Source organism: Micromys minutus (assembly GCF_963924665.1).
Source record: "Micromys minutus genome assembly, chromosome: 28".
Taxonomy (NCBI): domain Eukaryota; kingdom Metazoa; phylum Chordata; class Mammalia; order Rodentia; family Muridae; genus Micromys; species Micromys minutus.
Window position 1 is genome coordinate 17,713,268 of NC_137963.1, and position 27,745 is coordinate 17,741,012.

The 27,745-nt window shown below is 43.3% G+C and overlaps 1 protein-coding gene across 1 annotated transcript; it reads right to left on the bottom strand.

The window, feature by feature from the left end:
- Window positions 1-27,745, bottom strand: UGCG (UDP-glucose ceramide glucosyltransferase). Its single transcript, XM_080940381.1, has 9 exons — window positions 27,516-27,745; window positions 11,392-11,533; window positions 8,843-8,945; window positions 7,477-7,578; window positions 6,743-6,855; window positions 5,324-5,502; window positions 4,112-4,198; window positions 3,068-3,257; window positions 1-2,516 (listed from the first exon to the last, which is right to left on the bottom strand). The coding sequence occupies exons 1-9, from the start codon at window positions 27,611-27,613 to the stop codon at window positions 2,346-2,348; spliced, it is 1,185 nt and encodes a 394-aa protein (XP_080796507.1). The 5' UTR covers window positions 27,614-27,745; the 3' UTR covers window positions 1-2,345.

Genomic DNA, 27,745 nt, shown 5'->3' on the forward strand with positions numbered 1-27,745 from the left:
TTGTATTCAAATTTTATTCTCTCACCGAAAAACATAAGACAATGATTTTAAATAATAAAACATGATATATTCTAGACACTTAATTGTTTTCTTTTTAAAAAGACAAGTTTATTATAAATTTGGACTCCTACAGTTCTGGTGTGGTGTTTTGACATTTACAGTGTTTACTATTTTATCTTCACTCTAGACTTGCTAAACAAAGAGTTACTCTCTGTCTGCGTTCTCAAAGCTTTAAGGAAACACTTCATGACCACGTAAAACACACACATACAGAACATTTTTTTGTTTTTTTAATATTTACAGAAGTCTGTCCAGCCATTTGGATTTTGTTTCTTTGCCCATACTGAGATCAACAAAAAAGCTAACTAGTCAGCAAGATTTCACTTCAGCGGTGCAAAGAAGGGCATCCACCAAGCTCCACTAAACAAACTGACAAACGTGCTCAGCAAAACTCTGATCAGAGTCATGTAAAAAAATAAACATGTAGTGGGTCATAACTAGACTGGTTTTCACTGCGCAACTTTTCCTCAGGGGATAATATTATCCATTTCACAGAAAAAAAAACCAAACAAACTGGAATATGCATCCAAGCCTTTGCTCATGAAGAAAATGCCCTTCAAACAAATTCATCATAAGGCAAGAGAGAGAGAGAGAGAGAGAGAGAGAGAGAGAGAGAGAGAAGAGGAGGGAAACACCATTTGGCCCAGAGAAATGCAAGTATATTGTGTATTTATAGTATATACACATTTACAGATATATTGCAGTTTAGACTGTCCCTATAGTCATTGGGCAGATGGAGTGGCTCAGTGAGATGCAAATGTTCTATGGATAGGAAGTTATTGCTAACAGGCTACACACTGCTGAGATGGAAGCCAGTGACACAGGATGTGAAGCTGCCATAGTGCTGGGGTTAACAGCAGGCGGCAGATGGACAACGTGCCGTCAAATTCGGAAGGATGAGCAGAACACTACTTAAGAAGACAGGGGAAAGGCCGATGCACCACCGTCCCTTACATCTTTGCGTATTTTAAACAAAAGTCCAGTTCACCACAAGTTAAGCGCGGGCTGCCAAGCTCAGATGGAGATGGAGAGAGGAGAGTACGGCATGCGCTCACAGCTGGCCTAGGCTATCGTCATACAGACCGGATACAAAACCAATGTACACAAGCCAGACCACTACATTAAAAAAGGAAAACAAAGCAAACAAGAACCAACACACACAGTAGACCTAGCTTGATACTGACTGAAGAGTAACCCTCATTGTGCCCTCTCCTAATTCTCTGCTGCAATTTATTTGCCAATAGCTAGAATATTTTTACTCACTTAAAAAAGATATTAAATACTTGTATCCTGAAATTACATTCTTATTAACAATACAGACATACTGGGTAAGAAAATAGCTCCTGTGCGAACTGTGTCTGAAATGCATTTCCTTACAGCTATAAAACATCCACTTACACTTATACAAGGTCACCCCCTGGAGAGAAGCGGAGGAAAGGAGGGGGCAGGCTGGGCAGGGAGCAGGGAGAAAAGATTCAGCTCTCCTAATTACAGCACAGTGATTAATATGGTTCAAGACAGAACCAACGACAGTTGGTCCAAAAGATGCCTTCAATTCATGGTTACCATTAAAAACCAATCTCAACCACTTTTGGTTCATTGCAATGAAACCAAAAAAAAAAAAAAAAAAAAAAAATCCTCACAGATTTATATAAATACTAGATTCCGGCTCTTTTGTTATTACAGTTTTCCATTTGTCTTTGCAGGGCCTAGCTACCATATTACAACTTCTAACTTCTGTTCGCTCTGCAACAGCTACACGAGGTAGGCATAAAGCATGGAAAAGTTTCTCGGTCAGCACCTCTGTGAACAACGCCACTCGCTTCCCTCGGGGAGGCCAGGACCTGTCCCCATCTCCTCTCACAGGGCTGTCATCCTGCCTGTGCAGGTCTCAGCATGAATAACTCAGGTAAGAAACTTTCCCTACTGAAGGATACTGTCAGTTTCTGCTGCAGAGCTGTCATGAACGTGTGTGTATATGTATAGATATATATATTTATTTGTTTAAAAAAATAAACAACAACAACAACAAAAACAAACCCCATTTCCTAGAACCAATCGTCTTGATTCTCTACTTCCACAGAAGATACTACTTGGCCAAGACTGCAGACGTGTTTTGTTTTTGTTTTTCTTTTGCTTTTCACAGATGCAAGTGCCATGCACATAAATTAAAGAGATACCAAAACACACAAGTGACAAACCACTGAGGGGAGGTCCTTGAAAGCGTTTCTGTCACCATAATTTAGAACACTTCCATCTGTCCCGCGTGCGGTCAGTCACAAAAGTTACACGTCTAGGATCTCCTCAGCCGTCCCTCCACAGCGCAGCCTGTAGCGGCCAGTTCTCCAGCTTATAGTAGGGTCCCATAAAGCCGACAAGAAAATGTATATTGTCATGGATTCACGGATGAACCAAGCCACGGCATAATCGAGTTTTGAAAAACACAGTGTGCCGCCCTGAGAATGAGAAATAAAGATCAATTGACTTCCTGTCAGAGAACGTACTGTCAAAGAATGAGATTCTCAGGTGAGATGGTGTCACAAGAAACCTGATGACCCAAGTTCAAGCCTCACATCCTACCTGGAAGGAGGGAAGAGAGCATGCAATTAAACACAATCTCTCTCTCTCTGTCTGTCTGTCTGTCTCTCTCTCTCTCTCTCTCTCTCTCTCTCTCTCTCACACACACACACACACACACACACACACACACACACACACGAGAGTCAGGGGAAGAGCCTATGAGCTCCTAGGACCCCACTCAGCACCACCGAAGGTGTCTCCTTGGGTGACTGACTGCCTTGCAAACCTGTCTATCTAGAAAAGAAAGTGACTGTCATTAGTAAAAGCAGTGTGAAAAATAACCACACTCTCAGCTTGAGAGTTTCTCTCCTTCACATCAGTTTTCTTTTGCTTAGTTTTCTGTCTACATTCTACTCTTCGATATGAACTGAAACGGTTCTGGTCCCTCAGCAGATGACTAAGAACCCTTTTGTGTGTATCTACATACCTGGACACCCCTGAGTTGAATGTAGTCAAATATAAACCACGCCAGGCAGTGACACATGAAGAAAACCATGATATCCCATCGGAACACATGGTGGGCTGCCCACCCAATAATTAAACTGGCAACAAAGCATTCTGAAATTGGCTCACAAATTATTGTAGCAGGAAGCATGTTAATTCTCAATTTGGTCCACCTGAAGGAAGAAACAAACAAAAAAGGTTTTAAGATAACAGCCTGCTTACGAAACTAACCAACCAACCCTCACCACCAAACACCCACACCAAGGCCATCCTGAACCCCGCTGACCAGTCCCACATACAGTCATCTTACAACCCCGACATAGAAAGACTACCCTCTTTGAAATAGTTTTTATTTTATTTATTTATATATTCTTAAGACGAGGTCCCTCATGTAGCACAGGCTGGCCCCAAAGTCCTTAGGCAGGAAAATAGGACTTTCAGTTCCTGATCATCTGCTCTGTCTTCTGTTTTGGGAGTACAGGCTGGTGCTGCCACACCCAGGGCTGTCTGCATGCCAGGAAAGCCGTATCTCACCTTAACCCATCCCCCACCTTCCCTTCTCAGTTTTGCTCTTATGAATTTCCTTTCTATTTTTACTTAGTAAATAAAACTGTCTGGTAAAAATACATTCATCTATATGATCTATACACTGATCAGTTTAGTTTCTATCTGTAAAGAGTTTAGTTTCAATCTCTCTCTGTCTCTCTTTTTTTAAAAATTTCAGTATCATTAAAGAAAATACACTTAGGCATTCAATTTCTTTTAATACAGAACAAACATTTCTGGAAGCAAATTAATCTTTTTTTCTTCCCCCTCCCAAGACTCTACTATGTAGCTCTGGCTACCCTAGAACACAACTGTATAGACCAGGCTAAACTCAGAGATTCACCGGCTTCTTTCTCCCAAGTGCTGGGGTTAAATGCATGTCTGGCATCATATACATGTTCAAACACATGCTTCACAGAGCATAAGCCGCAATGCGCTTTCCTTGTTTAACAGAGTATAAGATGATAGTTTATTGGTTTACCTGATCATTCTGGATTGAAACTGAGAAATCGAGTACGAACCGGAGTTTTGCATGGCAACTTGAGTAGACATTGAAAACCTCCAGCCTCTGAAATGAAGATGATTATAGTATGGTCTCTGTTTATGTTGATGGCCACAGCCAAGCCTGACTGGCTCTGTACTCAGTAATCACTGTAAGAGGAAGCTGTGCTGGGGACGAGCCCAGTCCTTGAAGAGGAGCAAATCAATGCTCTGAATGTTTCTCAACGGTGGCATCGCATTCCGGCCACAAGGAGCTGATTCCCCAGGTTTATAGCTTAAGAAACTTAAATGCTGCCATTCTCAGCATACACAGCGAGAGAGTTCTGTACTCAATAGTGTGTGTGTGTGTGTGTGTGTGTGTGTGTGTGTGTGTGTGTGTGTGTGTGTTCAACAAGAAAAGTAATCAAGTGGCATTGTGTATCATAGAAGGCATTAGGTGACTGTGAACTTCATAAATACCACATTGAAAAACTTCAAATATACTCTTATCAAAAAACAATTTTTAAAAATAAATCATACAGGACAGTGATCTCCTCTAAACCCAAACAACTTGTGACAGAGAAATGCTAAATGATGACGTTGCTTATTAGCAAAGTATAAAATAATGTTCTAAGAAATTTCCAAGATTGGGGCCAGAGAAATGGCTCAGGAGTCTAAGAGCAGTGGTTACTCTCACAGAGGGCCAAGGTTCAGTTCCCAGCACCCACATGGTAGCTCACAGCTGTAACTCCAGTTCCAGGAGAACAAATGCCCTCTTCTGACCTCCAAGGGTAAAACACACACACACACACACACACACACACACGTTGTATACACAGTCAGAAAAAACACTCGTACTGATAAAAAAAAGTATCAGTTTAAGTTTAAGAAAAGTTTAAGTTTCAACCGATGCTTAAAAATCCACCTATTGGCTCATGATTATATTTACCAAGAGTTTTAGCTTTTCTAAAACAGAAATTTCTACCTTCAATCTCTAAAGCTTCCTGCCAGCCACTTCAAACTACAGCAGCTGAGGGAAACGGAGGGAGGTATTTGCTTTATTATACCAACATTGGAATGTAAATGCTCTGCCAAAATTGCTAAACTTTGTATTCACTTGCAGAATAAAATGAAACAGCCGAATCCATGGCTGGAATACAAAGAAAAAGCCAACAGAATATTTGAGACACTAAAAACTCTTTCATTATCTTACCGGTCGGCTATGGCTTTGGCCATAAAGTAATCTTCTGCAATGTACTGAGCAAAGGCTATAAGGCCTCCTGCCTGATCTAGCACGTCCTTCCTCATCAAACACGACATTCCCGTCACGCATTTGAAGCCAGTTACATTGGCAGAGATATAGGATCTTGGGTGTGAAGTTCCAAAATATACCTGCCCGAGAAAATACATCATCAATTAGGTATCAACGTTGAACTATGAAGCGTGTAAACTTTTCCTAATTCTGTTGAGTTAGGAGTGAAGATACTGACCTCTGACCTCCCAACTACATATGCATATTCATCCTTCTTCATACATGAACACGCTTATACTCATAAGAGTTGGGGTGGGAGGAGAGAGGGAGAGGGAGGGGAAGGAAAGGGAGGGAGAGGGCAAGGGAGAGGGAGAGAGAGGTTGATACTAAATTGCCAAGGGTCAAATCAAAGTCCCAGAACTAATGTGCCTTCATCCTCTTGGATCTTGACAATTAGAACAATCGAGCAAATGTGCAACGTGCTGAAGAGGAAGATGAACCTCAAAACCGATTCCAAGAGCCTTTTCTTGTGACAAAACGGGCCCGGCTTTCCGTTTAACAGTATAGGATTAGGTATGACTTTTATGAAGCTTTAATATGGGAAAAGCTTATGAAATGGTACATTAATATACAAATGGCTTCAAGTACAGTCTCGACCCTGCTTTTTAAAGGGCACGTGTGAAAAACATGAAGGCAAAACCACAACCAGTCACAAGTGCTAAAAATGATCAAAGAGACTCGAACCTTAACTGGCCTCCTCAGTGGAGGTGGGTTTTCCTTTGGGTGTGGGGCAGGATGCTGCTTCCGTGTCTCCACATTCATCATTCCCTGCACGGGAAGAGCTTAACTCTAATGCTGAGGAGGAAGGGTTGCAGAGGAACCCAGTGGTGAAGCTTGCTTAGGGTGGCTAAGTCCCTGAGTCTGATCCCAGAACTTGCAAAGAACAAAAATTTAAAGGGGGAGACGGGGAATCCAGAGCTTTATATACTAATTTAAAAAAATGTTTCTTAAGATACTTTTTATTTAAAAAGAAAATCGAGGATTTTTTTTTTTTTAAATATAGAATTTGCATGAGCCTTTTTTCTTTACTTTACAATATGTCACCAAATACCTTTCGGTTGAAAAGAACGTTACATAAGACAATCGTGAATGTCTAGAATTGAGTGAAGATGCTATGAAGGACAAATGTGTGTTTAGCTGGGGGCAGGGCCACCAGCCATCTCCCTATGCACAGCCATAGGGTGGGGCAGCTCAGCAGTGACCCCAGGAACCCAGAACTTTCTCCTAGGCACAGGGTACTCTCAGTAGGGCAGAGCTAAGGTCAGGCTGGGGGGGGGGGGAGCTGCTGTGACAAGCACGACTTGTAAACCCTGCACTTACCTGCTCTAAGGTGGCAGCAAAGCCTTGTCTGTCTGCTACATATGGCAGCCCATGGACAAGCCCCACCTTCTCTGTCATCTGGTTGACCATGTCAGTTAATGTGTCTGGAATGACTAAAATTTAGGGGAAAAAGGTGAGAACAGAGAAAAGGGAAAAAAAAGAGAGAGAAAATTTTAGTCAAATGTTTATAAATGTAATTAAGTTTTGTGAACTCTAATTAAATACAGTAAAATATATTCTTTTGAACATTTGGATTTAATAAATATCAATTACTTAAAACTTCAAAAAGCCACACATTTTTAGCCCAAGAGAAACTTCTTGTTATAACATCTCAATAATTTTTTTTAAATACATGAATGCTTTTTAATAAATTTACATATTTTAGGAAACAGGAGTTTGTCATTTAACTCTTTTGGTAGAATAGTGTATAGATAGAGGCCCAAAGGATACAAAGTATCGAACCAATAAGAAATGTTACACCAGAGAAGGGCTGTAGGCCAGATGGTGGTCATCACTATGTCTTCAACGGTTGGAATTTTCCCTTCAAAACGCAAAGGTTCAAATACATGTACCATTTAGGTTATGTTAAAAAATTAAAATCTTATCAAGGACACCTAATATATACATGATGATGGAGTAAATTATCAGGCAAACCACAGACTGATAAATAATATATTTAAGATGTTTTTGGCATTCTATCATCAGATGAACAGTTTCTATAGGACAAGCCTCACCTCGTATTCCGCTATCGCAGATCCAGATGAGATCATACTTTGCAACTTCATATGCTGGCATCAAATTATTAATTTTAGGATTAATGCCAACCTTCTTGCCACCTAAAAATACAAAGACACAATCGTAAGACATGCGAAGAGCTCAAAACGCTATAGATACATGATGGAGAGAGAAACTGAGTCCTGCCACATTTCACAATTTAAACATTACCTATTAACTTGTAGTAGAAATTACTGTAAAAATGACTCATTCACAAAAGGAGAATTTTCAATTTCTTTGACAATCTAGTCTGTTTTCTAATTTGCAAATTCTTCCACTAATATGAACTGATACCTAATTAATTGTACAACACAATGATGAATAAATGCTATAAATGCATTTTATTTAGTGGTAGGGAATAAACGTAAGCAAAGCCAACAAACAAGAGAGTCCACAGGACTCATTTTGAAGTTACAGTAGTTACAATAGGAGAAACTGACTTATCAGAGTAGAACATAGGCCACACCCACTTTTATACAGAAAAAAGAAACAAAAACAATATGGGAGCCACAGGGAGGGGCAACTAAAACTCAGGACCATTTGAAAGGCTGTATGGAAACCCAATACAGTAGAAACTTCTTCAGATGGATAGGTACATGAAACAAATATAAAGAAATCACCAGACAACTGGAGACAAAGCCCTGAGTTGAAAATTCCAGTAGGAACGGGGCACATCTAATCAGTGTCGGCAAGGGGCCCCATGGAATCCCCAACTACCTAGACTATTGAAAGGCTATTGGTTGCTCTCCACAAACTGCTGGTGACGCCCTATTGTTGAGGACACCACCTACGTAAGTAAAGTGCCTGCCTACCTAGAGCCTTCACCCCTATCGGTTAGTGTTCATGGTACTGGAAGTTACTCAGAGAACCACCAGATTAGAACAGTGGCCTGCAAGGTGTGTTGGTGCAACAGCTTCACAAAAGTTGTGAAAGTAACCAACAAGAATCTGATTGTAACCATAAGATAGAACCCAAGCCCAACACTGCTCCGGTGAGGTCAAGAGCCTGAGACTAGATAGATCATAGACCCAGGGAAAAATCAAAATAGAAAAAGAAAAAGAAATTAGAAGACAACAACTACCTCTTCTACTCATACCTGACTATTTGTGTGTATGCCTTTTGGTAACTAAGACCTTTTTTCTTCCCCTATAACTTTCCTTGAAGGAATAAAAATATCTTTTACCCCTCCAGACAACATACTTAAAGCAAGCATGCTGTCTAACTTTACCGAGTGCCTTTGTATCCTAATAACGAGTTAATGCAAGAAGATTTACTGATATTTAAAACTACCAAAGTAAAATGGGCAATGTAGATTTTGTTACTTACCTATAAATAATCTAGCATCAACATTTGGGTATTTTCCAAGCAGTTTCTTACATACATCAATGGCTGGATCATCGTGATCTTGCACACAGAGGAGCACTTCATACTAGTCAAAAGAAGGTATTTCACATTAAGAAAGCTCTTATGATACAAGCACACGTAATGGTGCGCATGACCTTTAAGGGCTTAGGGAGGAATCCGGAGGGACCCAGCTGCTTATGACACGCTTGGGCGGAGACAGCTTCTTCAAGCCAAGGACCTGTGTGCCAGCAGCAGCAGCAGAGCCTGGAGTGCCTGAGGCTGACATCTGTCAGTTCTGTGACAGGCCCCGTCCCAGTGACAACCTGCATATCAAGTTTGTTCGCAGCCTGCACCACTTATCATGCACTCAAAGCTTACAAAATGTGCAGGGGTGTAAAAAGCTACACTGAAAAGGAGCAAAACCAAGCACACTCCTCCAGAAACTCTGCCCTTCAAGGTGCTACAGATGGCAAATAAAGCCCATAAAGGACAAAAATGTGATTACATTTTTTTTAAATTTTATTTTACTGTTTAAAAAATTGTTTTAATAAAAGAACATTTGACTGAACATTGACGACCATGAAAAGCATGCCTCACTGATCTCCTTAAGTATGAAAACATCCAGAGTTTCGTTCTGTTTATTCTGTTTAGTTATAAGGCACTTCTGAAAGCTCACGGGGCCCTGCCAAAACCGTCAGGGATGGACTAAAGCCACGGAGAAGCCCATTCTGCCTGTTCACGTCTACTGACAAGTATATAAAGGCAAAAAGCAGAAACAAATACTCATAAGTGCCTTCAGCATGCATCTTACCTCACCAAAATACTGGCAGAAAAGAAATCTGCGGTTGAACACAAGAGAACCAGGACTCAAGTCAAGAAAGGTTTTGTCAATAAGGTGGGGATTTTTAAAAATTAATAATAACAATAATAGTCCTAATAATAACTGAGCAGATGGTGGAAACGGGGCCTGTCCACCCACCATCCACCTCAGTGATGACCGAAGAAAGCAGGACTCAGGGAGGGTTCAGCCAGTCAGTCATCTGACCTCAGCAGACCAGATAAAAGTCTGAGGGAGCAAAGGGTGCCAGTCCTATCACACCCCTGAAACTTCCCAGAGGGCTGGGTCTCAGAACACTTGGTGGAGGAAGGCTGTGCCCTTAATAATGGCAGCCACAAAGGCTAAGTGAAGTCATAAGGGGCAAAATAACAGCTAGCTTTCTTCCCATCACTCCCTAGAACACTCCTTAATGCTTTTACAATAGGTACTGCTCGACAGGTAGACAGCAGAGCACAGGGCGGAGGAAAGGGCCTGCTGTGGCGTGCTTCCTCCCCGAGCAAGACAGTATAAACGCAACAGTAAGATACACTTGACGGGAAGGAAAAACGATAAACCGATTTATACCAAAATCTTTAAAAAACAAAAAAAGATTAATTTTTCACCGTGTGTGTATTATTTCTGTAAGTGTGTCTGTGTATGCACAGGTGGTGCCCATGGGGGCTACATCTCCAGCCCATAAATAACAATTTAAAAGTATGTGAGAAAGTCTCCTCATTGATTCAGACCTGGAGACATTAGGAATGCAAACTTTGTCTAAAGAGGACAAACGCCATTCTGAACAGAATTCCGAGGGTGGCTCTGGGAGCTGAAGCCAGGGCCTTATACATGCTAAGCACACACTCTTATTAGCAAGCCCTGCCCTAAGTCGTGAAATGTGCTTTAATATGTGAAACAATAACCAATACCGGCCTCGAGTTCCCTACGCACCAGAGACTATGTCTATCCACACTACTAGCCTGGTGATGGATGGACCCAGAGCTTCACGCACGCCAGGCATGGGGTACATTCAACCTGTCAAGTGCAAATGTTTCAACAACTACTTCACACACCAGGCTTTATAGAAAATGTTGTGTTTGAATTACAATAGAGTATACACCCTGTTACAAAATGGATGTAGACTTCTAGTCCCTAAGGACAGTTGCTGGCTTGAGAGAAATGACACACAAAAGACAATTTACACACAAAAGACAATTTTAAAGAAAATCCCTCTGAAGCCAAAGCTTTAGAGGAATTTTGAATATTTGAACAAGAGTTTCCCTTAGATGCAGGAACCAGACAGATTCCTCTGGCTCTCTAGTTCAGAAACTAAACTGTACTATGAAAGACCAGGAACTGTCTCTGGCATATTCTGTCACTCATTTCGTACTAGAGATCAACACATGGAACTAGGTCTCTGAGCTAGGAGACGGGAGAATGCGGAGGAACTGAAATGTGAGATTACGGTGCACATCAGAGCACATGGGAGTCTAAGGGAAAGGCTAGGGTGTTTTCACAGTCAACATAAGTATTCTTTCATCCCTCGAAATGGACTCTGCCTTACATTCACTTACAGAATATGGCTGTTAAAAACTTCCAACTTTGATGTATATAAAACATCAAGGCTTCTGCCTCATATACAGTGTTGAAATTCCCAGAATAAAGAGGTAAACCCACCACGCAGACCCATCTCTCATGGGTACGGCACTATACTTACTTTGGGATAATCCAGTTCAAAGAATGTCTCCAAGTTGTTGATTAGGTTAGGATCCACCCCCTTCAGCGGTTTCAGAAGAGAGACACCAGGGAGCTTGCTATACGGCTGTTTGTCTGTTGCCTTCTTGTTGAGGTGTAACCGGCTAAATCACAGAAACAACACACGAGTTATTTCTAGAGGATGTGCTGGTGCTAAACCAAAAAGAAGCACACACTAGCACGCTGATAAATCACTAAACAGAGTTGGGTTAAATATTTTAATAAAGGTTTCAGCACAAGAGAATCAGGGGAAACAGAGGCAGGCAGAATGAAACATGGCATACCCAAAAGCATCAGGCCTCAAGGGAAGGTACTTTTGGCTTTTGTTTGTAAGACTGGGTCTCATGTAGTCAAGGATAATGGATAATCTTGAACTTCCTACTACTATTTCTAAGTATTAGGATTATAAGCACATCCATGCCCAGTTTTTGGGATCAAACCCAGAACTTCACACACTCTGCTAACTGTGCAACAACACCCCAAAACTAAGATGAGAATTTCCAAAGTTGACATCTTTCTGACAACAAAACCTGAAAATGAAGACAAACCAAAGGAGCTTCCAGTTTAGGTAACCCAGACGGGCGCAGAATGGCTGTTTCATGCTGGCCAGCATGTGGATGCTCTCTGAATGTCTGTCCCTCACTGCTGTGCTCTCAGGGCTTAGGAACGACACCGTCAGAGCAGGCACTTCATAGATGCAAACTGGACGCAAACTGAAGAAACGAAGGGCGGGTCTGGGGGGAAGAGGGGAGCTCAGTGGGTAAGATGTTTGCTAAGCAAGGCGTGAGGATTTGAGTTCAGATTCCCTCATGTAAACAGCTGGGTGTGGTGTGTGTGTGATCCCAATTCTAGGATGTGGATACAGTAGCACTTGCAAGCCAGTCTAGTCAAACAGTGAGCTCCAGGCTGGGTGAGGGGAGCCTGTCTCAGTAAAATTGAAACTGACGAGAGAAGAGACCCAAAGTCAACCTCTGGCCTCTGTAGATGCAAATATTCTCTCCCCCACAACCCCCTCCAAAAAGAACGACAATACTGTCTACCCACCACTGCCCTACTTCTCAAACTGCCAAGACGTAACCAAACAGCGATAAAAGTAGGTAAAGCCTTTATCTGTACTGTATGTGTCAGAAGAGTATGGAAGTGTAGAGAGCACCTCTGGGAACAGGGAGTGTGGTGAGCACCCTCTGGTTTACCAGGATCATGTAGTCCTTATCCTTCCAGAGAACAACACCCAGTGCTACATAACACAGCCTGGCCTTGAGCTCCTGATCCTCCTGCCTCGACCTCGGTAGAGAGTTCAGGCCCAAGGCAACAATCTGGTCCTTCAAGAGTTTTAGAAAATGGAGTTTTGCCAGGTTGTGGCAACACATGCCTTTAATCCCAGCAGGTGGTTCTCTGGATTCCAGTCCACCCTGATCTACAGAGCAAGTTCTAGGACAGCCAGAGCTGCAGAGAAACAGTCCGGGGAGTGGGGGTGGAGAGGAACACTTGGTGTAAACAGTAAGGAAAAACTCAGTGACTGCAGGCAGGAGCCCAAGCTTGCCTTGGAGCTCTAACAACTATATTATATACCTTGTCAATCTGGAACTAAGCCTGCTGTAAGAAAGACATCTGTTTTGACACCCTAGTGTCTGGAATTCTTGAAAGACAAGGCAGAACATTCGAGGAAGGCCCCGAGAGGAAGTTGGAGACACTGCTTATCTTAGATTCACTGATGAGGAATGAGAAGACAAAAGTTTTCCTAGAGAACATCTCTGTGGTCTTGGGCCTAGAGAAGGAATAAAACACTGTCAAGACAACCAGGACTACATGAAGAACCAAGGGCAAATGCTCCTCTGTTAGCAGCTCTCACAGGGGTCAGAAGACACACATGTTTACATTATGGTTCGTAACAGTAACAAAACTACAGCTATGAAGTAGCAACAAATGATTTGTGTGTGGGGGTTCACCACACGAGGAACTGTATTAAAGGGTCACAGTGTTAGGAAGATTGAGAGCCGCTGACAAATCTGCTGTTGCTGGCTCAAAGATCAGCTGGGACAGAAGCCTGCACACAGCACAAGACAGAACTAGACACTTCGTTTGAGGAAACTACCCCAAAATGCATGAGAGAATAAATCCCCCCAAACCCGCCCAGAAACTACCAGAGGAATGTGACAAAGGTAATGGCGAGAAGGTCTAAGGCCAGCAACTCATCACTGGCCCGTTTTCACTTCTCAAAAGGACCTGTTTCAATTTAGGGACAGTCACTGCTCCCATTAATCTCTGGCCTCTATAGAATGGCCCAGACGCCACCTGCTCCTCCCACCAGCTCCACTCTGTTCTCTTGCTTCTGACCATACACAGTTTGCTTTCTTTCTGTCTGCTCTGGAGAGTCTCTTATTTATAATAAAAAACCTTCCCCCTAACAATGGGGATAATCTTGGCAGTTTCTTCACTGCACCCCCCACATACATTCATCACCATCATCATCGTTGTCGTCATCTTGATTCTGCTTATGAAAGAAAAATGAATAAAAAATTATGGTATTTGTCTGAGTCTGGCTAATTTCTCTTAACATAATGATCTCTAATTGCACCCACTTTCCTGCAAATGTCCCAATTTTGTTGTTCTCTAAGGCTGAATATAAATATATGACATATTTTCTTTATCCATTTACCTGCTGATGGATAGATAACTAGTCAGGCTCGGTAGCTTGACTCTTGCAAAAATACCTAAAAATATACGAGTTTTTAAGCATCTACTACATGTTGACCGGGATGCCTGCTGGTATCCACCCAGAAGTGAAGTGAATCATGTGGTTATTTTAGTTTGAAGAATCCTCATACCGATAAAAATCCTGTGATTCATTCCCATCAGTCCATTCAGTGCTAAGAAAGTGTCTCAAATCTGTCGTGTGAATGTGCTGACCAATCAATTTATAGACAAACTCAGTCCCCTAAGAACTCACTGTATCTGCAAGGCTGAGATTAAGTCAGCGAGAGCAGCAGGGACCCTCTGAACTAAAACGGCCTTGTAACTTTTAGATTTGGGCACAAGCTTGGAGTAGTAAGCCCTACTTTCTTTCACCCCCGTTTTATGAAGACATCTTGCTTTTAAGAATATTGATACGCCTCCTGTTTCCTGGGATTTTTTACATTGATAATGCAATATTGTTTGCCTCTAGGCTTATGGATGAAAAGAATTGATAGGAGCCATATCTGAAATTTCTCACAAAATTAAAACCAAGCCACGCTGCAGAACCTCAAGAATTTCTTCTACTGCCATTTCTACTTCTTTCTGTATCCCAAGGGATCAATGTGGAGTACACCCGTCCTAGAAGCAAGCCCACTTTGGAGAACACGGACGGCCTTGACTTTACAAAGCTGTTTGGTGTGGATACTTTTATACTTATCAAAAGCATAAAAGAATGTCCATTTAATCAAAACCATGCAGACTTAGCACTATGCTTAACATTCTTTTATTGAACAGCAGCCTCTGAGCCCCAGTGTATGCTGGGTTACCATTTGTACACAGACATGGTGAACATTACCTACTGTCAAAGACTTGTAGTTTAAAAGAGAGAATTGTACAAATTCCATGCAACTCAGACATGTCAACAAAACTATGCCTAGAGCTAGGACACATTACCTTTGCCCATCACATCTGTCACACACAGAAAGAACACTTCAGATGGCAACCAGTTTATCATAAACCAAATCCACAGTTATATTTTTCAAAGTAGTCTAAGTAGACCACTTGCTTGGTGTCTCAAAAGTGGTCCCAGTGGTCAGCAGCAGGGGTTTGGATCTTGGAGCAGGCAGCTTGCTTGTTGCTGGGGTTCTGGGTGGCACTGTTTCCTATTGCTGTGTCCTTGGCTTTCTTTCACACTGGTTTTTTTGTTTGTTTGTTTGTTTTTTTGTTACCTAATGTAAAGTGACACATAAATATACAACTCAAGGAGTTTGCTAAGGAAAAACTCCCTGTAGCCTGCACACAGGTCATTAAACAACAGCATTACCAGAACCCCCTCTGCTTGTCCAATCCCCTTTTAAATTGGAGTTCTTATGTTTACCATTATGGTAGAGTGAGATTTGCCTGCACTAATGTTCTGTTGATCATCTATAGTGCATTCACTCTCATTATACTACTCCTTCTATTAATGTGCACACAGTATCCATCTACCTGCTGTTGATACCTGGCTGCTTTTGGTGTGCAGCTATTACATAGTCTCATCTTTCTTTTAACATAACAAAGCATTGGAAACCCAAGTCTTCCAACTGGACTTCAACTTTTTGACAAAAGAAGAAAGCACAGATCGGATTTGCCCTCCCACCATATCAGGAAAGATGGTCGTAGATGCTGAGCACTAGGCTCAGAACACCAGTGTTCACAAGAGCACAGAGCATGCCACCACCCCGCTACTTCTTTCAGACCACCTCCTGGCTACATGCCAGCCCGGGAGCCTAGGTGCACTATAGCAGACTCCTCTAAATGCAGGGATAGATAGTCCAGGAAAACACCCAGAACTCAGGAGAGTGAACTCAAAACATCTCCATCTTGTAAAAACCGGCCAGGCATGCAAAGCCCTGGGAAAACACAATGGGTGGCTAAATCAGGACTCGGAGACCAGACCGGGAATGTCACTGGGACCGAGGGCTTGTCTCCTGGACACTCAAGCTCTGCTTCCCACTTTCTCTGTGTGTCTAAGACACCAGACTTCCCTTCCTCAGCTCAGGCTTCCTGTGTGCTTATCCTCACAGTGGTGCCAAGTGCTTAGAACAGGTGTTTCTTACCTTGTTCAGATTAGAGCTACAACTAGGGAAGCACACTTGAGCCACCCTGAAGGGGGGCGAGGGGCACGGCTTCTGCTAGGCACTGCCCCCACTAGTCCCAACTTCTGAAATACAAAGTACACTTTAGCATACCCCACGTGCCGGCCCTTCTCTCTTCCCTACTGTGAACCCTGCTTCTATTTCTCAGGCAAGGCTGAAGAGACAAGCAAGAAGTAACCTCAGAAGGCCCAAATCAAATGGCTGGGATTATGTTTGCTCCAAATTGGAAGAGCAAAGGACAGGGCAGGGGGATGGAAGGCAGGGAAAGATACTCTAACTGTCCAGACGGAGAAAAAGCAAAGAAAGGCCACACAGTTTCATGGAGGAGAGATCATGTGGATCTGATGACTCAGGGTTGGGGCTCAAGGAACTCGTGGTGACCGTCATAAGATGAGCACAGCACACACAAGCACATAAACAGAAACAAGGGTTAAGGGCTCTTTAAAGAACAGCAATAGGTCCTGCTGAGAAGACAGGTCAGGAAATGAAGTGCTCACTAGGCTAAGGATGCACGTGGTGAGTCCTGAGCATACTGAACGAGGAGGCATCAGATGCAGCCCAGAACTAGGCAGATTTTTAAAAGCAGATTAAAAAACTAAACTAAGTACGTAGGGCCAACAAGATGGCTCAGCAGATAAAAGACAGTTATTGCCAAGCCTGACAGTCTTGGGTTGAGACCCAGGGACTCACAGAAGAGAAGCCAACTGACTCCTCAACACTGCCTTCTGGCCCCCACATGCTTACGAAGACATCTTGGCACTAAGTAAACACTACATAATTAAAAAAACTTAAAAAAAGGAAAGAAGAGTAAATAAACAGGAGGTGCTGCATAACAATATCGAAACTGTTGCATTTCCCTAAAACTAGAGAACTGTGAGGAAGGGCCCAAGAGAGGCTGGATGGGACTTTCCTTGGGGGATTCTGTAATAATATCTGCACATACAGATGAAAGCCAAAGAGCTAGTCAGAGAGTAAAGAAAAAAAATTGGCTTGACAGGACCATAACACAGGCCAAGAATTCAAACAATCTGCCAAGAACATGGTAGACGGCCAAGGCGTAGAAGGTGCACCAGACAGCGCTGAATGCGGAGACCAGCTGCAGCCGGCCAGACAGGGATCCGGGACGTGAACGTGAAGCAGCACTCAACCACCGCACTCTGCAGGATCCTGAAATCTGAGAAAGCTACAGCCACAGACTGGATCCAGGACAACTGGGCAGACTGATACGTGACACCAAGCAAGGTGAGCCAAAGCAAAGGGCGAGGGTACACTGTGGCTTCTGAAGTAAACAGAGAAAAGAAGGAAGGGGGGAGGGGAGGGGGGAGAAGGGAGGAGGGACACTGGTGACAGGTGCAGGACACACCTGTGGATAAACAGCCACCAGGGGCTGTTCATCACAACCGCCCCGGAGCTAAAAACTGCTGCGGAACCTCCAGGGGTGAGACCCAGGCAACAGAGGTTTCTTAAGTCCCCAAACCCCTCCCTGCAACTCCAAAGTGCAAAGTAGAGACCCACAGGCCTCAGAGACAGAGAAAAGACAGGAGCTGGGAGCTCTCACAAAGAGCGGCGGTTTCAAGATGGACTAGTCAGAGGGACAGTGCCTGTTCTGTGAAAAGGGGAGGAGCATGGCACCTGTTGTCAGAAACTGCCCCTAGCCATCACGTGGCCCACTTCAGTTCACTTCCGGGTTATTTTTAGGCTGCCTTAGGCAGTGCACAGCAGAGCTGCTTTAGAAGCTTGAGATGTGGCAGGTTGCCAGGGTTTCTAACTCAGCACTAGCAGAATGCCCTTGGGCAAGTTGTTTCTCTACGTGTGCATAGCAGCGTCCACCTTGCAGGGTAGTTCCAGAAATACCAAGTACAACTCAAACAAACAAACAAACAAACAAACGGGTAAAAAAGAACTTAAAAGGAAAAGGACAAGTGTTGGCATCCAAGGACATTTTCTGCCACATGCGACTTCTCTGAATTACCAGTGTTCAGAGAACAGTGGAAGAAAAAAAAAACAGAAATTTATAGACTGTATAGTGTGTGTGTGTGTGTGTGTGTGTGTGAGAGAGAGAGAGAGAGAGAGAGAGAGAGAGAGAGAGAGAGAGAGAGAGAGAGAGAAAACAAGCATGATTAAAACAGAGTAAATGAAGATACGATCTAAAACACACCTAACAAAACATTCGGTCTAAGTAATATCCAAGGACAAGAACCTAAAATCCCAGCACTCTGGAGTCTGTGCGGTCGTGGGATTCCAAGTTCAAGGCCAATCTGGGCCACATGGCAAGAACCTGAAACAAACAAATGAAGGGGGGGGGGGTGCGCCAGCATACAGACTGGTGTAATAGCTAAGGTAAAAAAATGTAAAACATTTAGGAATATAAGCTTTAGGGGGCATAGCTGGGGGAAGGGCATTTGCATGAGGCCCAGGGTTCAAGTCCCAGCACTGCAGTAAACAAATGTTCTATGGACATCCAAAAGTGTCACAATACAGGCTTGAGACTAGAGACTAAGAACCACTAAACAGAAGAAATTGTGATGAGTTAAGCATGGCCTACTAGTGCTCTTTGGTTTGCTTGGTTTACGCTGAGCTCTTCCAAGATAGATGAGTTTCCCACCAGACAGAGGCTCTGCAGAGTCCAGACTGAACCTGCCTCCCTTCAAACCTGTCTCAGCTGTGTCCCCAAGCCACAAGAAGCTCCCTCATTATCCTTGGTAGGTGACGAAGATGAGACATAGGCGAGATAATTTCTGTTCTGTAGCAGATACAATATTGAAAGTAATTCTTCATTAATATGCAATTCCAAGCTAATCTCACTCTGTAAAGGATATGGAAAGAGACTATATCTAGTCTAGGATAGCCCCCAGGAGCAGAGGCTACCCACCAGCTTTCTACTCCACTTGAGGTGAGAGCCTCAAGATCCTCTCCATGACTAGTTTAAACCCGAAAGACTAGCTATTGCTTGGGGGCAGCATGAGTATTAATTGGGATTTTAATAATATTCTTTGGTTTTTCAGAGACAGGGTTTCTCTGTGTGGTCCTGGCTGTCCTGGAACTTGCTCTGTAGAACAAACAGGCTGGTCTTGAACTCTTAATTTCACCATCTCTACCTCCACAGTGCTGGGATTAAAGGCGCGCACCACCACTGCCTAGCTTTTTAACAGTATTCTTTATTCTAGTGAAGTATCCCCCCTTAACAAATATATCCATTCAAGATTCATAAATCAGCTTTTATTACAACTTCAAGGACACAGAGAGCAGAGTGGATGACCTATTATAGGTTAGGCAGCGGCTTCAGTTCCACCCTTTATTGAGCAGACTTAATTGGGCAATCTGGGGGAGCTATTAAATGTAGTGAATTTTCTTTAAAAAAAAAAAAAGCACACTTTTCAAGAGAAACTATTTCCAAACTAAAGCTTCCAACCGAAAACTAATGTCACCCTCAAACAATAACAAAGGTGCTCAGGTTATTGAGGCGAGGCCACTGACGAGCCAAGGCCAGGAAGGGAGGTGTTTGTAAGCGCTGTGGGCAAGGCTGAGTCCAAACATCACAGCAGTAAGGCATGGGCAGAAAGGGAATGGCCTTTGGAATCCCACCTTCTCCACTGAACTCGAGCGGATCTCTTCAGAGCAGAGGTAAAGGAGTGGCAGGAAGAGCCACACAAGACTTCTGCAGGAGGCTCCCTGTGCTTTGACCAGGGACTGGGCGGGAGGGCTTCATGGTGGCCGCCCCCTAACATCTTAGTCTCTGGAAAGTGGGGCTGAGGTGTCCATGGTGTCAACCCATCCTTTACCCCTTCCCCCTTCAGGCTCACTCACCAACAGCTCTGACTTGATGTTTCCCTCACTTGCAATTTTGTTTGGGTTAAGCCGTGGCAGGGGAGAAGCCTAGAAGAGAGGGAACAGCCTCTGGGAGAAGGCAGAGTGAGCAAGAGTGACAGAGATGATGCCTCCTGGCTGCTGCCTTGGCAGTAATCTTGAACAGGGTGAGGCACCTCGCTCAAGGCTTCCCGGGAGTATACAGTCTGCAGGGGCAAAGGTCACCTTGTGTCATAGCTCCAGACCATGCTCTTTTGTTTTGTTTTATTTCTTTTTTGTCCTACAAGTTGTGCTGTTCGATTCCAAGAAACCAACTGCTCCAATGCCAGGAACTTCTCTCTGGTGTTCCACACTATGCTTGTTAATATTTCACACCAAATTGGGCGGACTGTGGGATCAGTTATCCCCAATGATCAGCGGCCTCCATCGCTGCCACACAGAGTTGAACTCTGGAGGCTGTTGCTGTGTTTCTGATCAGTGTGGGTCGGGGTTGTGACTCATGTTATTGCCACAGAGCTCTTAGCATTTCCCGATGGGCATCTGAGTGTTCTTCAGCAGCATCGAGCCTACCTTAGTGCAACTCCAACTTTGCTGACACGAGGTTCCCGAGAGAGATAACCAGGAGTGAGCTAACCGGATAGGAGAGCACAAACTGTCTCCGCTGCACAATGGACTCACATATCACAGAATATAAAAGAGCCATATCACCACAGGAAGCCAGCAGGAGAGCAACAGACTCACAAACAAAACTAACCCACCTCCAGAACCCTCTGGTGAGGCTACAATTAACTGGTCCACAGAAAGCAGAGAGTGATGTTTTGCTGGTAGCAACCAAAGGACCCACCAGATCATGCTAAAACCACACAATATCCATGAGCATATCACGAAGGCAAAAGCCACGGGAAGTAATGAACCATTCTCTATTTGTACATAATCCCATCCAAAGCAGACCGTAGCCTTTAAACTATTCGGTATCTGGAAAACATTGTGGATGGAGAGAGTATACAACCCTCTGTGACATTTATATTCGTGAGCCAACCCTGGCTAGTCCTGGGCTCTGCATTCACCAAAGGACAGAACTGAATGTAAAATTATTTTTTTAGCAAGACAACTGGTCGCTTAGTGGAGGAAAAATTTTAACAGACTTGACGTAAACAGACTAATATGAATAGGTCCCTCTATCACCTGCAACTGGTTTAGAGTGAGAACAAGATTTCACTTGGTCCAATTTTATTGAAAATCCATGTCCAATAAATGCATCCCAAATTTTGACCATTTGCTTTAAACCACAATCACCACCAGAAATGAAAATGAGGGCTATATATACACACATGTACAATTATATATAATTTTATATAAATATTATATGAAGCCCATGTGTGTGTATGTGTGTGTACTGCTATTAGAAACACTCAAAAGATCACACACTCATTAGACACGTAGTGATTTAATAGTGGATCCTGAAGACACAGTGGTAAATGAGTCAATATCTACATCCTCAAAAACTTACAGTGGATACAGAAAAGAGAAAAATCACTGCTTAGATGAGTAATGCCCCAGCCTCAGAATGACAAGTGGCCCTCCAAAGCTCACAAAACTCAAGTCTAAATTGACTTGAATTGGTACAAAGAAAGAAATGTTTTAGAGAGAAGGGGAAAGGGAGGGAAAAGGTGAAGAACAGAGTGATAACCCTGGAGACAGAACAGTGCACCTTCTGAGGAATGCAGTGACAAAACGCTGTTGAAGAAAAGGGGCAGGGTCCTGGCTCCACTCCCAGTGAACTGTGTCAAGAGGCTGAGCTTTAGCCTGAAGGCATTGGGAGTCACAGAAGATCTGAAGCACATGGCCCAGGATTTCCAAAGGACTAGATTACAGTGTGAAGAATGAAGCGTGAGGGAGACATGAAGATGAACCGGTCAGCTGTGTGGGAACAGAGGGCAGCCATTGGAGAGCCATCCCTGAACAGGAAAGCTGGGTTATAATGTGTAGTTTGCTCCGGAGGATCATCACTTTAGTCCCAGCACTAGGGAGGCAGAGGCAAGCAGACCAAGGTTCAAGGTCAGTCTGCACTACAGAGTAAGTTTTCCTGGACAGCCAGTGACAGGGACGGGGACACACACACACACACACACACACACACACATACACACACACACACCAGTGACAAGGACGGGGACACACACACACACACACACACACCAGTGACAAGGACGGGGACACACACACACACACACACACACACAGAGAGAGAGAGAGGGGGGGGGAGGGAGGGAGGGAGGGAGGGAGAGAGAGACAGACAGACAGACAGACAGACACACACACACACATACACACACCAGAAAAGGAGAAAAGACTAACACACCAACTCAATGGGACCCAATGCCTTCTTCTGGCTTTTATAAGCACAGTGACACACATAATACACAGACATATATGCAGGCAAAACACCCATAAAAGTAAACATACCCATAAGAGTCAATCTTTTTTTTTTTAAGCACTATTCCCATGCTGGCCTCTCACTTTCAATCAGTTAACCAAAAAGGAGTGTCTAATGTTAATCAGTAGAGCACCCACGGGGTGGGGGTGGGGGGCAATCTTGAGATGGAGAAGAATAGAGAGGGGAGAATGGATGGGAAATAGATGAATCATACAAAAGAACAGCTTCCACAGGGCTCCAGGGAAGAAAACAACTACTGTGAGACCTTTGTATGTCTTCATTTCAGTTCCCAACTAGGAAACCAAACTCACTCTGACAGAAGGAAAAACAAAATAACCCATAAAGACCACTTCCCTCACACTGACCGCTTGAGACTATAATCACTTGCTATTTTTAGAAAATCAAAAATCAGGAAAACAAGACCCTTTCCATAAATATCTGCCATCTAAAATAATACTACGAAATGACCGTGCCTCAGTTTGGTATTAAAGAGGAACAAAGTGGGTAGAGATATACATCAGCAGAGACAGATTCAAAACATGGGAAACACCTCTTCAATGACGGGGAGGGAAGGGTTTATGGGAAGTGTGAGACCTGTGAAATCAGAACAAGAAACTTCGCTGCATAAGAGACAGTCAATTGTTAGTCAAAGGTTAGCTCCACTGCTGAAATATGGGCCAAGAGTTTTCTCTAACTGTAAGAAGATACAATAGAACAGATTCAGCACGTGCCATTGATACATGTATCTAATATCTTTTAAAAAGCAACTTTCCAAAATACCTTACACTTGTATTGAAATATTACTGTTACTCATGCTTCTTTCAGAGTTGGGAGCTCGCCCTCCTGCTGACCTGACACCCAATACAAAGCCAAGTGTTTAGAAACCTGGCAACTGCCAGACAACCAGCTGCAAACTCAAATTTTCAGGGAAAGGGCGCCAACATCTGCTTACATCTTTGTCTTACTTAAAAAGACAGCAGAGACACAGAACGTGCAGTCAGAAAATGCATCCTTGGTCTTTATAGTGGGTTCCAAGACAGCCAGAGTTACATAATGGAGAGATCCTGTCTCAAAAAAACCAAACCAAACCAACAACAAAACAAAAATCAAACAAACAAGAGAAAAACAAAACAAAACAAAAACTCCAGGAAAGAGATATGCAAGTCAAACACCCACAGTAGCTACTTTGGCGCACATCTGTAATCTTAGCACTCAACATGGCTGAGGCAGGAGGATTGCAGTGAAGGCTAGCCTAAGGTATAAGACTCCATCTCACAAGACCAAAAACTTGAAAGGCAAACAACTAGCAGAATTTGTATATAGATTCAGCCATAATCTTGGCGAGGTTGCTGTTTGATTTCTTTCTTTCCTTCTTCCTTCCTTCCTGACCTACTGTCACTCTTTTTGCATGTATGGTTTCATTTTTAAAAAAAAAAAGTTACTTCCCAGTTTGATGGGAACAAGGTTGTTGTAGTTGTTGCTTTTGCCTGCCCTTTCCTAACTGTGTATGGGAAATCGCAGCTGAGTCTCAGCGTTTAACAAAGTTAACTATTGAAAAAGTATTTTGGTTGAGATGCTGGACAGAATCAACCAGGCTGGCCTTTAGAGCCACAGTGAAGATCACACTAGCCTTGAATTTAAAAAAACCCACCCGTCTGTGTACCAGCATAGCCAACCCCAGAACATGTTCTTATCTGTATAAAAAGGGGAGCGTTGAGGCAGGAGATATGGCTCAAGAGGTAAAGGTGCTTGCCACCAGGCCTGATAACCTAAATTCAATCCCCAGCCTCAAACCCCTTCATGGTACAAGGAAAGACCTGAACTCTTGAAGGCTGTTTGTGAGGTTGCAGTGTATGCGCGCACACACATACCCACACATACTTTTTTTTTAATTTTAAAGGTAATAAACATTAAAAAATAATAATTACAAAGCCTTTTTACAACACTTCAGCAAAGCTAATATTTGTACTATGCTCAAAAATGTAAAATTAGTACTAGGCATGTTTAGCACACAACTTTAATTCCAGTACCCTGGCAGAGGCAGATGGATCTCCGAGAGTTCAAGGTCAGCCTGGTTTACATCATGAGTTCCAGGATAAGCTGAACTACCTAGTAAGACTATCTCAGAAAAAGATTACTAGGGTTCTAGATCTCATTATATAAGAAAGAGAAATACTGAGAAAAATCAGTGTAGTGTGTAAAAATTAAAAAGGGAAGTTTACAACAGTAGAAGAAGACAGACTACCATATATAATCAATATATATAATCCTTGGGAATGCAGATGATAAAAGGAGACATAAAACAGAAGACTTGTCTACTTAACACTCTGGCTTCAAGTGAAGAGACAATAAAACAGATGGGGAATGTGACAGCATGTGACAGATTAACATAGGAGCTACCTCCACAAAAATAGGAACTTGGCGATAGACTTCAGTAAGGCTAAAGACTACATCCACAGAATTTATGACTAAATGAAATTAGCACATATCTGAAAAGTCACTCAATGGAACTAATAACTAAGTGGATGAAAAGCAACACAACAGAAGCAGTGAAGAGGGCTGGAGAGATGGTTCAGTGGTTAAGGGCACTGACTGCTCTTCCAAAGGTCCTGAGTTCAATTCCCAGCAGTCACATGGTGGCTCACAACCATCTGTAATGAGATCTGATGCCCTCTTTCTGGTGTGTTTGAAGACAGCTACAGTGTGATCATATATAATAAACAAAGAAATCTTTATCAAAAAAGAAGAAGAAGAAGAAGAAGAAGAAGAAGTGAAGAATATGGGACAGGGAGCAGGGAAATAATCATCATCCAAGAAAGCCAGAACCATGAATAGCTATCACATTTTATAAGGCAACATTGTATCAAAGATTAAAAGATGTATCATTTCTGGTCCAATACTTTTTCTCCCTCTGAAATGTGAACTAAGGAGGTGCATGTGTAAGAATTCATCACAGGAACTGGTACTATATCTTAGTGATGAAGCACTTGCCCAAGGAGTAGAAGGCCTGAATTTGGTTCCTTTTCAGCACAGGAAAGTTAAGAAATACAAATATGATCGTTACTTATTAAGTGTTGCCTAATGTTAACTGGAATCAACTGAAATGCCTACCAATAACAATAAATGATTATTAAAAGCTCATATAATGGCATGTATCTCCTTAAACCGATGGAGAGAGCTCACACATTTGTTGATATGAGAAAAACAATGGTCAGGTTACTTTGCAGGCAGCTCCCAGTGAGCAGCCGCTTAACTTCTAGCACCCAGAACCATGAGTACCCTGTACTACTTCTCTAATGTTTTTGGTTGTGAGCCTAGCCTTTAATGGCTGAGCCACCCATCTCTCCAGCCCCCTGTACTACTTCTCAAAAACCACTTATTCAGTAGGTAAGGTTTTAAAGCAGGCTATAGAACAAGTCTCCTCTCTCCCCCTTTGCCTGCCCTCTTCATATATAAAAACATAATTGGGAAGGCAGGCAAAAATAAAATAAAAGGTTAGCAAGGAAACACTTTGATATGTGTTATAACTATCTCCCTTCTGCAGTGCCTAAACTCCTGATAAAGTAACTATTGCTTTTTAAAGAGCCCATGTAGTTAAAAAGAATACAGCTTAAATTTCTAAATTCCAAGCAGGGTATGTTTTCTTTCTCTTTCAAAAAAACAAAACAAAACAAAAAACAAAAAAAAAAAAAAAAAAAAAAAAAAAAAAAACAAGAAACAAAAACCTGTCTGCCTATTTTTTAAAATATTTATTTATTTTATATATGTGAGTACACTGTAGCGGTCTTCAGACACACCAGAAGAGGGCATTGGATTCCATTACAGATGGTTGTGAGCCACCAAGTGGTTGCTGGGAACTGAACTCAAGACCTCAGTCAGTGCTCTAAACACTGAGCCATTTCTCCAGCCCTGTCTACTTATCTTATACCAGTGTCTCGGGTTAAGGAAATGGCACACCAAATGAAGAAAAGCACATTTTCTGTAGTGGAAAAAATAATCTAAAAGTAATTGTCTAACATCCGTCTCCATTTTTCATTAACATACATCCTATTCTAGCCTATTCCAATTTAGTAGTTAATCCCCTCCCGCCCCCCCCCCTTTAGGCTAAAATGCCAAATGAGTTCATCTCTACACATTTAAATAGGCTTCATTTTAAAGACATTTATTGATGGATCAAAACTTAGCCGCCTATATCACGTCTCCCTCCGCCCCTTCACCTTGTTCTGTTTTAGTCATCGGTTTTAGAGGGAATAACCTTATTTAGATTTTTATCATGTTTCATCCTTCTAGAATGTAAGCTTCACGAGGGCAGGAGTTTGGTCCTGCTCTCACCTGTGTCCCCAGCCCAATACCAGGTGGTACCTAGTAGGGCCTTGGGAGGTAGCTGCCAAGTAAAAAGATGTATGTGGCAAACCGAGGAAGGATGTAACTCCAAACAAGCCAACGAATGAAGACTTGGAGGAAAAAAAAAATAAATAAAGAAACGATACTGAAATGTCACCCTGGCTCGATGCTACACAACACAGGCTGGGAGACAGACGTTCAAGGCTGGCAGGTGCTCCACACCTATCTAAGCACCACAGCTCTTCTAGGAAGGAGGTAACCCACTGGAAAGTCTCAGGGTGGTGGTGAGCAGCTCCCGGAAGAGTGTAAAGGACCATCTCCATAACAGAGACGTGGCCCGCGCGGGAGGGAGGGGAAAACCTCACAATACACCATACATCTTCGCCCAGATGGGGGGAAAAAATCACACGAATCTCCTACACAATCAGACCAAGCAGACAACCCTCCGCCAGACAGAGAAGCAGGCTCCTCTCCGAGAGCTCTGCAGTCGCCTGTAACCCAGGAGCCGGGTCGCGACTCCAGCGCTATTCTCTCTCCAGGACCCCGCGCCGCACCGCCCCAAGGAGACCAACCTGGGGGACCGTTTGGGGACCAGCTTTCTCTATCCACGCAGGACGCTACCCCTCCGCCTCACACACGCCTGCCAGTCCAGCTCGTCCCCGAGGCCCCGACCCTCCAACTCACGTGTAGATGATGGACATGAAATGCATCAGCCACAGCACCACGAAGAGCACGAAGCCGAACAAGGCCATTCCCTCCTGGGCCAGGTCCAGCAGCGCCATCCCCCGGCCCGCTGGCCCGGCCCGGCCCGCTCCGGCCGCCGCGGACAGCGCTGCCGCGGGAGGAGGACGCGGGGGGCCGCCGGGTGCGGGGCGCGGGCCGCGAGGGGAAGGTGGGAGAGGAAGGGCCGGCGG